The 15,077-nt window shown below is 37.6% G+C and overlaps 1 protein-coding gene across 1 annotated transcript; it reads right to left on the bottom strand.

The window, feature by feature from the left end:
• Positions 1-5,808: 5,808 nt before the first annotated feature.
• Positions 5,809-14,309, bottom strand: LOC103762854 (vitamin D 25-hydroxylase). Its single transcript, XM_029961032.1, has 5 exons — positions 13,842-14,309; positions 11,543-11,684; positions 10,620-11,252; positions 7,585-7,914; positions 5,809-6,984 (listed from the first exon to the last, which is right to left on the bottom strand). The coding sequence occupies exons 1-5, from the start codon at positions 14,307-14,309 to the stop codon at positions 6,809-6,811; spliced, it is 1,749 nt and encodes a 582-aa protein (XP_029816892.1). The 3' UTR covers positions 5,809-6,808.
• Positions 14,310-15,077: the final 768 nt, after the last annotated feature.

Genomic DNA, 15,077 nt, shown 5'->3' with positions numbered 1-15,077 from the left:
GATCCTTTCTGGACCTATTTTTTAAATGCTAGGACTAGAGATGAGATCTGATATGGATCACCTGAAATACCAATACAAAATTGTGCACAGCTATAGAAAACAGCCAAATAATAACATTATTTTTTATGTACTGATCCTCTATTTCAGTGAATATTAAAATCTTTTCATTTACTGAGCATTTAACTGGTAATGCATCTCCCACCAGAAACAATCTTTTATTTGTTGAGGGAGAGAGCTAGAATCCTCTTGAAAAAACAGACAAGGTTTGAACCTCAGCCAAAGTTAAGAATCTGTCTAGTTGTCGACTTGTGAATAAATGGAGATGCAGTAGCCAAAATGTTTTTTAAAAATATGATTATCTAAAGTTAGTTTGCTAAAGCTAATTATATTTTAAATATTTGTCAAGCCATATGAGCCTTTCTAGATCTTAAGAAAGTGCGTACTTATGACATTGAGAGTGTTGGACACTTTTAAAGATGATGTAATTCATATACTTACAAAAAGAATTAGTTTAAGTGATTGGGGATTTTTAGATAATTTTTAGTGTTTAGCACTAAGTCTTATTCCCATCAACAAGGAATTATTCTTACAGTCTTTTTTCAAATTTATAATCATGACATTCATTATGACACAAAGAACTTGAATATTCTATAGATTATACCTACAATTTACAATTAAGTAAATCCAGTATTGGTATGTTGCATTTCCCTCTATACTGTGGCAGTTTAGACCATACATTCTTTGGGAGAGAAATGGTATGTCTTTACACAATGTAAAATAAAATGGAACAAAATCTGAAAATGCCATGAAGGGGCTTTAAAAACCAATTTTCATATGTCCAAAAAAACCCAATTAAATTAACCTCCTAAGCTATATAGGCATAGTACCTATGTTTTTCCAGGAAAAAGTAGGCTTAAAAATTCTGCTGTGGTGCATGGTCAGCATAACTATTACTTTAAATGGGCTTATTGTACAAGTTGAAGAGAACTAAAATGGCATTTGGACTTCTTAAACAGCGATGCGTGTGGAGAAAGGAAACTTAATTACCTGAGAATAACTGGAATTCTTTAAAATGTTTCATCCACAGTGATTCTGTTACATACCTTTCATTCCTTATTGGTATGAAATGCTACCTGGATTACCTTTATTAGTGAAGGACCTGAACAGTGAGGCCTTGTTTTAGTGAAGGTATAAGTCTCCATGGGGCATACAGTGTGGTTCCTGTTGTCTAGATGGTAAGGGCAGGCCTAATGTAGTTAAGAATCCAAACAAATGAACTTTAACATAAAAATTCATCTTTTTAATGTGTAATATTTATTCATGCCTCTGATAAACCATAAAAGATTTCTTTTAAGTTTTTTAGAACGAGTGTAGAAAAGGAAGTCAGCATTTAAACAAAGCAGCAGAATAAATAGTAAATTTATTCTGTTTTCTGGTAAATTGCTATAGGCCGGTCTATATCACATGTAAAATTTTAGGCAAGCAGCCATCTGCTGCAGTAACAGTAAACTATTGGATTAGATTGCATATTCCTGATATGCTCCATTATTTTAATGGGTTTAATCTATTTGGAATGTTACTTATTCAGAAGAATGTAACAAACGTAATATCTCCTGAAGCCTGGCAGTCTTCCGAAGGAATGACCACTCTGGGTATGGGTTTTGTCTAATTCTAATGTCATCGAAGTAGCTGACAGCCTTCAAAAATACCTAAAGGGATAATCTAGAAATGGGAGAATCTGCTGATCCTCAATTTATATTGTTATGAAAGGACAGAGTAAGGCATAATATTTCCAGAATGGGTAGTTTGATTGGATCTTGATTAGACAGTGGGTTTGAATTGTGAGGCCCAGTACAAAAAAACCACCTTGGCCATGTAGCTGGTATGAAAATGCACGTCTGTATCTTCACAGAGCAATTTATACTGAGAGCTGATCTTTCCAACTCTTATTGAACAGTCCCCTGTACTTGGCTTGTTATCTTGTGTATTCATCATTCCATCTCTCTCGATCAAAGGTAACTTCTGGTGTCTTCACCCGCCCTGCATTTATCTTGAATCCTTATGTTTTCCCATTTGATGCATTGTTGCAAAAATCACAACATTTTATTTTCACTGCTTTTTCGAAGAGATTTGACTATTTTTCATTGTGTTTCTCTCTGAGCTTGCTACTTTTCTTGTGAAAGTGCTATCTTCATGACAACATGATCTGCCTCATCTACTGCTGCTTGCACAAACCCTTAGACTTAATTCAGGCTAAAGAATGCAGATTTGTTGTTATTTTCAGTATTCAGACAGCCTGAAATGGAATTAGATTCAGAATCTAATTGTGTAGCAGAACAATACACTAAATGAAGAAAAGACCTGCTTGCTACATGAGCTCAGGCTGCTTTAGCACTTGAATAGTTAGCAGGGGCTTGGAGTTCAGAAAGAATAGGACATTTTATAAGCTGGTGATTGAGATAGGAGGGACTACTGTAAAGTCATGTCGTTAATTAGATGCAAATTAGAACCACAGCACAGAAGAAAGCTCTAATAACTAATTTTAAGGTTTCGGTAACAATCCAGGATTAACTATCCTCACTGCTAGTTGTATACCTGGTTCTGCATTTGAAGGTGTTGAAAGTATTCACCTCATTCCTAGTTCAAAGATATTTCATCTTGACTTCTATTTATGTTCTTGTCTACTTACTGAAGAGATAATTTATCAACTTTTTGGACTCAAGTCACAGTCACGTGTTTGGTAAACCAAGCAAATGAAATATCTTGAATGTGTCACTATCCATGTTGTACTGTACATTTCTGTGTATATTCTGGTGTATATTCTGGAGCATGTTCGATCACCCAACTGATCCAAAAATTTTATAACAGTGTCAGTGTGTCCCCAAGTCTGAAGTGGAAGGGTATTAGCTTGGACTTGGTGCTGCCCTGGTATGATCACATACTATTTGGTCAATTTATAAGTCAGTAGAAGTACCTTGCAATAATCCAGAATATATTGCACAGGCATATTCTTAGTGATTTTTATGGCTTTACAGGAACACTACTGATTTTTTTTTTTTTAATCCTCCTTCAGCTACAGACAACAGAACAAGGCTCAGCATTCAAGGAATGCTTGTGCCAGCACCAAATACTTATATAGCTTCCACAACTGTCAATGGTTGGACTCAATGATCTTAAAGGTATTTTCCAAGCTAAATGATTCTATGATTCTATCCTCATTCAGTATTCCATAAACAAAAGATCTTTTGGCTGAGCAGTTAAAGTTCATGTTTAACTAACAACCCACCATGAGTCCCAAGCTCTTTCAGAATTACAGCTTTTAATATAGATGTCCCTCATCCCATGCCTGTTTTCTGTGTCATTGGCTCATACACTATGCATTTATATTTGGACATGCCCAAAAAGGCCAGAGTCCAGAAGAAAAGGCCTTCCTTCTGTTGATATTGGATCTGGCCCACAGGGAGTCAAAAACATACTCTGTGAAATGAATGGATTGCAGTATGAGTGTATGAAATGAATATCTCACCTTTTTCACTGCTAGGTGCTGTGCTGATATCCTACCTACCAGAATCCTTGTTGAACATGATCTGAAAAGATATGAGCTCACCTTAAGCATCTTCATGCCAAGTTGCCTTGTTTGTCCTTGGCACACTGAGTAACTGGAGGTTTGGACCAGCCAGTAAAAAATTATTTTGAATGACATGTCTGTTCTCTCAACATACAGAGAATCTACATGGAATCTGTTTCTCTCCATGAGGTGACAACTATTCCTAACAAAACATCTGAAAATTTACCAGCTGTTGTCCAGCCATCTGCAGGCTAAAGATGGCATTGCCGTGGATCTCCAGGGCTGTTTAAGCAAGATCCCTTGGCTGATGCCAGATCATGGTTCCACATAACCTAAATCATACTGGATTACAATCACTTTGCTCTCTTTTAATATTTCTATGGCTCCTGAGCACCACATTTCCCTTTACCCATGATACAGTGACATACCCCCATAGCTGAAGGAACTATTGGTTCTGCCCAGTGAAAGGCAATTTTCCTTGCAAGTTCATAGTGCTTCCAGTTCTAAACTACCATCATGAATTCAAAGAGGTAACTCTGAAAAAAAAAACCAAGGAAAAAAAGACAAAAAATAAAAACTAAGGGAAATAAAACATAGGAAAATAGTAAAACAAAGAGCACAATAAATGACATTAATATGCAAAAAATGAGGAGTCACAACTTAAATGTCTAGAAATCTTTTTGATCAGTATCTGGATACATTGTTTTAATCCAAAACGTTAGGACACTTAAGGCCAGGCAGAAAAAACTGCTGTTTAATGCTTTTTCTCATCCTTAAATTCTACACCAGAAAAAGACATACTGGTTAATATATCAACCTTTAATCCCAAAACAATGTTAAATAGCAGCCAGCTGCTATCTATGCTAGATATTTCAGCCTTTGAAAGCTCACCAGGAAATTCTGAACATCTGGCTGGCTACTGATATTCATTACTAATGAATGTTGATACAATAGAGAAATTCCAGAGGACTGGAAAATACTATTCTTATGTCAGTATTACAAATTATTAAATTGGATCATTAGGATATTTCTAAGTCAGAGGGAAAATAATGAAAAAGTTGATACAGAATGAATGTGTAGATATAACTAAAACTGATAAAGATTTATAGAAAAGACAGTTTGTCAAATGTATTTGATTACTTAAACGAGACCATAAGTTGGCAGATAATGGTAAAAGTTTGGATTGATATTCTGAGGCTTTTAAAAGGCATTTTGATTTAGAAACCAGAACGACATATAATCAATATGGTTCTCATTAAATGGATTAAAGACTAGTCAGGAGTTAGATCTCAAAATACCTCAGCAAAAGAGAATTATAACTGTCCAGCTGCATTTTGAGCATAGCCCCCTGAAAGAACTTGTTCTTGATGTTTTTTAATCCTCCCCTCACTTCAAGTAGCAATATTTCAATCATGTTTAAACCAAAGGATTGCCTGGAGTTCTTGCAACCCAGAAGGCAAGACTAGATACTGACAAAACTCTGGCTGTCTAATTTAAGGGTATAGAAAGAATTAACATGAGTCCAGAACTGTAGCTTGAACTGTTGCTTCATACTGAAGGCACCCCAGTTCAATAGATTCTACAATTTTTACTTTTGCATTTCACAAGCACCCAACATCTACTTATGCAGGTATCCAGGAATGCCTCAGTCATGACTCCTAAGCCCCACTGTTTGCCAGTGTCTTAGGAGTGTTTATTCATGGTTTTCATGGTGTGCCCAGTGCAGAGCAATCAGATTTGCATCTTCCCTCTCTTTTTTGAGTCTTAAATCCTCTCTGTGAAAGGCAGTTAATTATTCAGCAAGTGGAGTAGCCTGCCCACCCTCTTCAGAGCATGAAGAACAAGAATTTGAGCTGCTCACTGTGGGTGTGACTACCTTCAGATGAGTAAATTAATCTGGACCTGATGCATCTGAAGTCAATAGGCTACCACGTAAGTGAACTGGTATTAGCTCTGATTCTTCTCTTTTGCTGTTTCAAAGGAAAGGAAATATTTCTGAAAACATCAGGTCAGCAGAAAAACACCAACTCCTGCCTTTCAACTTTCCTGCAACTCCAAGTTGAAGCATTATTTGTATAAAACCCGAGGTCTGACACTCAGCCTTGTCCTCAAATAGCTGCTTGCTCAGCGCATGTTTTGTTCTGAACCTTGTTCTGAGGCCCTCTCTCCCCACATGGCAGGGACCAAACATGCCATATTTAGAGTATCAGGTTCTCCTGTAGGGTCTGCAGGCACAAATCTTTTATCTACCATTAACCTCAAAGGAGTAGCTGTCAAGAATAGAAAATGAAGCTAGCAGAAGTCAAGAGTAGCTCCTATGCCTAATATTTGTGCTTAAAATGCAATTAAGGTGTTTCTCTCCATCCTATTCCAACCTCCCTTCCCAAAAACTCTCTGGTCAGAATGATGAGCAGCTTATTTTCTTTACTCATAGGATAGTTACATGTGACTCTGGTAACATAAACACTGCTTTTTTTCAGACTATTTAAGCAGAGATTAATCATTACATAGTGCTTTGTGTGGGAAGGCAATAGAGGACATGTGTCTGGAAATGCAAAATACTGCCATAAAGTTTCTGTAATTGTCAGGAGTATGGCAATAATTGAATACTTTGCATACTTGGCTAAATCAGAAGGAAGTCATAAAAGATCCTGAAAGTGAATTCAGTTATCTGATTCACTAGAAAACTGTGACCACCTAGGAATATAGAGCAAGGAGAAAGAAGGATTAAAATGCTTTAATAGACAATCTGTCAAGTCTGGAAAAGATAGTTTATTCTTGGTTACAGAAATTTAAATAGATGTCTTTTAAACCTTTTTAGCTATGAAAACTTAAAGGAGAATTATAAAGAACAGCTTAGTTGGAATAATGTAAATGAGATTTCCATGGATGAACTCAAGTAGAAACACTTTGAACCATATTCTCCATGCTTATAAAAATATCCTCTCAAAGTAAAATGATTTGCTAAGTAATTAAATATATAAAAACCATACCAGAAGTTAGATTTAAAATAGACCCGTGTAGTGAAAACATCAGTTTTACACAGGATGTGTTCCACACTTTTTTCTGCGAAAACCAAATAAAAAGAAATTATTTATTTGTGCATAAACAGCCAGAATTTATCTGCAAGTCCTTTAAGTTGGCTTTCTGGCATGAACATGTTTAGAAGTATAAGGCAAAGTGGATCTTGAGCTGCAGCTTGGAGCACTGTGCTCCACCTGACAATCCTGACCCTTCTCTTCACCGTCTCTCCGCGCAGATGAGGTAAGGCTGTGGTTGTAATGTCATTCCTAATCTTGGTTTGAGGTCTGGAATGACGCCATGAGGGAAATGCAGGTGAAATCGTTGTAGTAATGAAGTAAAAAACAGGAACATTTCCATCCGAGCTAGTTGTTCTCCAAGACAATGTCTTCTTCCTGGATTGAAAAGAAGGTTTTAAAAACACTTTAAAGGTCTGCAGTTGTATTTTCACTCTTACTATGAATAAGAATGATAATTTCTGTGTTCTAAGAGGAGCTGTATGAACTTGCTGGTAGTATTGTGTAAGAAGGATAGGTGATAATTTACAATAAGAAACAGATTTTAGAGAATTTGTTGCTCTCAGCTCACAAATGCCACCGAAACGAATTGTCAAATTTATTTAGACATATTTATTAGCTACTTTTTCTTGTCTTGAAATACCAATCTAGACAGAAGATGCTTTAAAAAATTATACTCTTAATTTCAGCCTTTTCCCCTTACTATTTTATTAATTACACCTACTTCCAGTCATTATTAACTGGCAATTATTATAACTTTTTAAGGTGTATTTTTGTTAGTTTACATATAATAATGAGCTCACCTATATAAAAGATATTATGCCAAAATTTGTGATCTCCAGATTGCATTATACTGAATATCTTTAAAAATCTGTTTCATCAGAACAGAGGATATCATTCTGTCCCTTTATTGCCATCACCTCTATGTTATACATCTCTAGATTTATGAAAAGGAACAGTGGAAGGAAGCACTCTTACCTAGTGAAAAAGGAATAAATGCATCTTTCTTGACAAACTGCCCATTGCTGTCCAAAAATCTCTCAGGAAAAAACACTTCTGGATTGCTCCAGTATTTTTCATCAAAGTGAACAGAGTAGAGGTTTGTAATGACTGTGGTGCCTTCAGGAATTGAGTAACCACGCACAACAGTATCTTTGGAAGTCGCATGAAAAATCCCGAGTGGAACTATGTTACAGAACCTCAGAACCTCATGTAGAACAGCCTCAGTGTATGGCATCTTGCATTTCTCTTCAAAGGTGGGCATTTTGTTTGGGCCAATGACTAGGTCGACCTCTTTTTGAACTTGGCCTGTTAGGAACAGCAATAAAAGCTGATGTTTATTGTGCAATAGCCTTTACATTTTAATTTAAACTAAAATATATACTTTTAAAAGAGTACCGAAACATGAAGTATCTTATACAAAATACAGTAGCTTACAAACTTTTAAATTTAGACTCTATATTTCTTGTCCAGCTAGTAGGAATTATTCCTAGCATATATACCACTAATCTTCATTTAGAATGTAATTATTCACAGTAAAATCGTGTTTTAATATAGTTTTCTTGTGTATATTTTTATTTCTGGAGCTCTTCAAAACTAAAGAAACAAGCAAAAGGATGTAAAAGATAAAGTACATTAAACACTTGAGTGAACACAGCCACTTGAACTTCCCCTTTTTTAACTCTGCTATGATTCTTTAGAATTGTCAGAGTGTAAAATCATTCACTGTAGAACCTAAAATATCTGAAAAAACACAGTGAGAATTAACAGGCACGGGAGCCAGAATTTAACTGAAAAGGAACAAATTCAACCAGAGATGAAAAGCAGCTTAGTGAAAGCACACTTGTGATGTAGTGGTGTGTCAGTGCATACTGTAATAGTTGGACAAAGAAATTCTAAACAAATGAAAAATAACAGCAATTTTTATTTTTATCCAGATGAACTGTTTTTTAATCCAAATTCAGAAACTCATTGTATTGCAAGATCTGAGATCAGATTATTTTAGGTGAGTGGATCTCTACAAAATCGGTCAGTGCATAGCAGACACAAAACTACAAAGTTTTCTTGATACTGAGAAACAGTATCTTGGTCAGATGCTAATTGAGAAGAAATAAGGATGTTCTTGTTTTAAGATATGAATGTTGTTTGTGAGCCAGGACAGACTGATTAGAAACTTTGATTTAAATGGATCTTTTTGCATTTGGGCTTTTTATGTAATATAAAGCATAAACACATCCTATTGCCTAATTATCACCCTTAACGCAGTTTTAACTAAAATATGGATCATGTAAGTACCTATAAAATCACATTTATTTTTTTTTTAATTTTACAAAACGTGGTTTTTTTGTAGATTTCCTTATTATTCTGTGTAAAGCATATAAATTAATTGGTGGAACTCAGACGCATGAAAAGCAATATTTCTTTTTTTAAAAACTCATTTATTTTATATCAGCTGGAATGTGCTGACTGGTTAAAAATGGCAATCATAGTTTTAAGCTTCCACAAAAAAAATTTTTGGCTGAACTGATTGAGCTGAAGCTACATATTTCTCTTAAGCATGTCCCTCAAATTCTTTAAAATTAGCATCTCAGATCCCATTAAATCTTGTTTTTACCTAGGCTAGAAGAAAGCTTTCCCATTTTTAAAAATCTTTAATCAGTTCATTCAGTTAATTCATCAGCTAACTTAAATAGCTGAATAAATGAAAGTAAGAAAATATGTAAGAGGTTATGGCTCTATGGAGATATTTGAATAAACTTTGGTTCTACTTGCTTAGCCAGATATTTTAACCAGCTAAGTGAATATGGGACTTAAAATAATGATAACAGCAGCAACAACAGAGCTTTGGCATCAACTTCTTTATTTAGGCTGAATGATTTGTACTGTTTATAGCATGCCAGGCCTTAACATAAGATACCATCATATTTTCACTTTCTTTTTTTTCCAAGTAAAGCTGTATTTACTTTAAAAGTAAATATAAAATTTGATCTCCAATTTTAGAATTGGGCATTTTATGCCCCAAGATTTAAATTAAAAATTATTCTAGCTGAGAAAATCAGAATGTATAGAGTCATGCACATACTACCATAAGAAGAAAGTCTAATTTTTCATACATAAAGATACCTGATTCCTATGCAGAACTTGAGAGCTCAAAAGCCTTATAGCTACAGGTAGTGCTATTGTCCCCACTCTGAAATGATGATGAAATTGATGTTAGAGCAATGATTTTTGGTCAAAGTATCAGCAGTAACTGTCCAAGTTATCTTGGCTGCTCTTCCTCCAAATACTGGAAGTCCCTAATTGAACCAAGCACTGCTAAGGTTTTGACAGGAAAAGGGAAGTGGAGGCAGTGAAATTAGAGACATGACTGTTCACTTCTAAAATCCAAACTTCTGCACAAAATGTTTGGGCTGACATTCAGACACCTATTGCTGTCTTACTTCAGAGTGAATGTAACACATCTTCTTTGTTTTTAAATGCCATTTCTGTTCTTTCAGAAGTATGAATATGAATGTCTATAACGTGTAAATTTATTGTGAACTGAGGCACTTAAGATAAAAAGAAATAGTACCTAAACTAACTACAACCTGATTTACATTTTTGCTGATGTTTGTATATTTTTAATTTAGTTTGTTACTTTCATATTTAATTGCATTTTCTTATTATTTATTAACAGCATAGGTTAGTATATCTGCCAACAACAGACCATGCATCACAACACTAAATTTAAATATATTGAAAATACTTAAAAATATTAAAGCTTCATAAAAATGTACTCACAAAAGAATATGTTAAAATTTTGTCATGACACTTGACTTTGGATATCCTCTTCATCTGCATATAAAACAAACTTTTCACCTCTGTCCATAGTATGTTTGGTAAATGATACAACAGAGTAATATACACAAACCTTCTTTTTGGTAATGACTATGGATCACTGCATGACTTTGAAAAGGCATATTAAATTTGCAATAAGAAAGGGTATCAGTTCCTCAAAATATCAAATTTCTTACCTTGAATGTTTGGATAAAGAGCCATAAATAACACTGCCCATCTTAAAACATTTGTCGTGGTTTCTGTTCCAGCTATGATGAGTTCTCCAACAGAGAAAATTAAATTTTCTCTTGAATATGTAGATTCTGGATCATTTTCATTGCAATCCATCTCATCTAAATATGCATCTACAAAATGTCGAGGTGATTGAGGCTTCCTATTTTCAGAGACACGTTCAATGAGATCATGAAGAAAGTCATAAACTTCAGCTGCATTTCTAAACAGCTGCTGGTGTTTCCCAAATGGCAAGATACCAATCCAAGGAAAAGCATTATATAAAAATACAGAAGCACTAGCAGCTAATTCAATGTTTTCACTAAAAATCTCAATCATGTGCTGAAATTCAGTATCTTCGTAAGTAAAACGTTCTCCAAAAATAATCAAATTAGTAATGTTTGAAACAGCATTTGTTATCAAGTGCTTAAGATCAAACGGTCTGCCTTTGTATGTATCAATGGCATCAAGAAAAAACACAGATTCTTCTGAAATTTTGTGTTCAAAGGACCTTTGACCATATCCAAAAGTTCGAAAGGTATTTACAGCTAATTTGCGATGTTCTGTCCATCCTCTGCCATATTTACTGTTCAGTAAGCCTGAAAAAATATTTTGACACGTATTTTATGCAACGCTTAATTTTTTTTCCCCCATAAGATAATAAAATCATTTAACAAGACAAAAAGAGAGACAAAAAAAATTTCAGACATCTTTCTATGGAGCGTAGTCCAAGACTGACAATCCCTTCCAAACAAAACTGTTTAAGAAGCATCAAGTATTTTATGAAAGGAGACTAAGCAGAGAAAATGGCTAAAGCCAATGTTTCATGTGATTATGTCCATCTATTGGACAAAAATTACATTATTATACAGAAGACATTAGCACTCACCTCCCATGTTTGTCAGCTTCTTAAACAAGGGAAGAGACGGCCTATCTGCAAAGATTTCACTTTGATGAACGAGGCATTCTTTCACTGCATCATAGCCATTCAGTACAACAGCAGATATACCTCCGAGGTCAAGACTGAAGATCTTTGGGGGGAAAAAAAAAATAAAAATTGTAAAACGCTATTACAACCAAGTCCTAAGAACAAATAATGAGAACAAGTAATGAAAAGGTGAAACAACACTAAACAATGCAAAATACTTGAATAACTTTCAGTAGGGCATACAGGTAATGAGAGGTGGTACAGTTGTGGCATTACAGTAGAATCTGTTGTGAGATAACTTGCTCTGTCAAAAGATAAAGCAAATTACTCCACATTACATTCTGTGCTTTGCTGTGCACCCAAAGCAACCAGCTCTCCAAAGTAGGGACTGGGATACTTTCACAGTCATTAAAAAAATGTGAATTTGGTACAACAATGCATATTTTTCAGAAAAAAAATGTACTTTCTCCTAGCATTAGTAGATATAAGTAGGTATTAGTAGAAGTATATATTTATCTAATAATATTACGTTATATACTTTATATATAAAATTTTTTAGTAAGCACTAAAGTACATGTATTGTCTACTTTCTTAATTTGCTGAGACCATTTCCAAAGGAGAGAAAAAAGCTGTATTACAGTATCTGCTTCTCTTCCCTGCCTGAGTCAAGGTAAATTCAACAGCTTAATTTGGTTAAGGGTAGTATGGCTGAAATTCTGATCACAGACTCCCAACATGTCACTTAATAATGGCAGACACTGAAGTGGTGTCAGTTGAGAGAACAACCAGGCTGCTCTCAGTCCTTTCTGCATCTGAACCCGGACACCAGCTTACTTTGCACAGGCTCCCAAAGAACCAGCAGATGATAGCAGTGAGAGCCATGAGGAGAGCCAACAACTGACAGCACAGCCCAGCTAGGCCCATCTCCTGTTTCCAAAGCATTAGATGCTTTGGAAAAAGATGCAATACAGCCTGCAGAAGGTATAAACTTCTGCAGGATAAACAAAATTAAAATCTTAACCTAAGTTTTAAAAACTGTAACCGACGCTAAACTCAAGATTGAAATCTTATGTCCCTTTCCATACTTTCCTTAGCATTATAAATCTGTATTTTTACCTATATAAACCTCTGTGTTTTTCTTCATCTCAAAGCTGTTGACCTCCACAATAACAAATTATATTAGTCTAATTACACATTCTGCAACAACTGGGTTGTCACCAAAAGGGTTGTCAGGCACTGGAACAGGCTGCTCAGGAAAGTGGTGGAGTCACAATCCGTAGAGGTATTTAAAAGCTGTGTAGATGCAGCACTTGGGGTCATAGTTTAGTGGTGGATTTCATGTGAGGTTAATGGTTGGACTCAATGATCTTAAGGGTCTTTTCCAACCTAAATGATTCTAGAGTCTGTGACTATTTTATTTTAGCAACCTTGACATTTTCACTGTTACAATGGCTCTTCTTTTCTATGCGTCAAGAACACATTCCCAAGAGATTTCTGTATACCATTTGTGAGTTTTGTGTACTTTGATCTAGCTTATTTATCTTTATTCCTATGTCATACATAACTTAAAAAAAAATTCTCTTATTGTATTTTTCCAGAGCACCCCAAATAGGCCGTTTTCAAGTTCCTCAAAATTCTTCAGGATCTTTTCTGACAGCAACTAGAACTACATACAGCATTCCAGGCAAGTAGAAAGCTTACTTTATTTGATGACACATTTTCCTCCCTATTTCCATTCTGCTTGTCCTAGTATTTTGCTTGAAACACATTTACTTTTTTTTTTTCCTACTGCCAAAACACATGCCTGCTTTTCCCTTTTAGATCTAGTTTGGAGTTAAATTTTATGATGCTTGTAAGAATACACTGCTGATGAAAAGAAAAACCTGATCTGTAAGAAAGTACAAAAAGAAAATAAATCCATTCTTACATAGTAACACTAAGGGACTGTAAGTAAGTATCCCAAATACACCACTGAAGGTACATTGAAAGTACACTGCAGGTACTTTGAAGGAAGATGTTTTCAGTGAAAATGTTGCCTTATCCCAGTGGCTGCTCTTTCAGTGTTGTAATTTTGTTAATTTCAAGACCAGGACTTGTGGATATGAAACAAGGGAGTTATTGCCATTTACAGGACACCAGTTTAAGCATTGCACCCCCTCCCAAAAAAAAGAACTAAGAGCAGGAGCCTAAGGAGGGAGCTGCGGCGGGAGAGATAGGTGGAAATCCTTCCCGTTTGCCACGGGCCTGTCCCGGCTCCTACGGGACGGGTCCCGATCCCGTTCCCGGCTCCCGTTCCCCGGCGGGGCGCTCCGCCCCCCGCGCCGCTGCCTCCGCCCCGGGGGCACCACACCGAGAGCCGCTCGGGCCGCTCCGGGACAGCTCCGGGGCACGTCCTCCCGGCAGCGAAGCCGCCCCGCCCCATCCCGCCCCTCTCCCGCTCCGGGGGCCCCGAGGAGGCGCGGCGGGAGCGGCGGTACCTGCCCGTGGAATCTGGCTCTGCCCGCCGCATGTAGACGTGCGGCTGCTCCGCGCCCAGCGCGGGGATGTTGCCGAGGAGCGGCAGCCCCGCGGGGCCGGCGGGAAGCCGGGCGGCCGCGCGCTGCTTCAGCAGCTGCCGCACCACCAGCGTGAGCAGCAGCGCCAGCGCCGCCGCCCAGCGGCAGGAGCAGGAGCCGCTGCCCGCTGCCGAGCCCCGGCGGTGCCCCCGGTCCGCCGCCGCCGCCCGCATCGCCCGAGCCCCCTTCCTCCTGCACCGCCCCCCGCCCCGCGCATTGGCCCGCGGGGGCTCGCCCGCCACGTCAGCGGGTTCTGCTTTTTTTTTTTTGTTACTCTCCTTTTCTTTTTTTTTTTTTTTTTTTCCTGGAATAATAATAAACCCACCGCTGGCTGACTGTGCGCTCTACACGCTGACCCTCTGGCAACCGAGAAAAGTAGCCGGCAATTCTTCGCTCCTCGTTCAAGTCTCTGTGGAACCTAAAATCCCCGGTTTTGAGAAGTCTTTTCCCAGAGCCCCTTCGGGTCTGCGGAGCCTTGAGCCAATAAATCCCTCTGTAATTCCCACTGGCAGATCTTTACCTTGCGGATTTCTTATAGTAGGTGGCTGGGTGGCAACTCCATATGTCGTGCCTGTGGTTCCCTGTGCTGTGCAGCCTGTCCGCGGGTCACTGGCCCAGCCGCCAGCGCTGCCGGAGAGCTGCAGCGGAAAAGGGCCTGGTGTGCCTGTGCTCACAGGCAGCTGAGCACGGACAGGAATGTCCCCAGTCTGTGTGACCGAGCCGCAAGGAGATCACATCCTTAACGTGTAAGGGTTATTGTTATTCAGTGGGATGATCCCTCAGCAAAAGGGCGCGAGCTGCAGAAGAGACCGAGATCTGGTACCACAGAGCTCAGAAGGCAATTCTGCTGTGCCATGTGACATTCCTGCTAAAACACTTCATAAACAAACCCAGATTTGTTTCCACTTGCACTGGTTTTGCTATTCCATTACTAGTGTTTT

This window comes from Manacus vitellinus, unplaced genomic scaffold, assembly GCF_001715985.3.
Source record: "Manacus vitellinus isolate BGI_N305 unplaced genomic scaffold, ASM171598v3 scaffold_30_pilon, whole genome shotgun sequence".
Lineage (NCBI taxonomy): Eukaryota > Metazoa > Chordata > Aves > Passeriformes > Pipridae > Manacus > Manacus vitellinus.
This window is presented reverse-complemented; position numbering and strand designations above follow the sequence as displayed.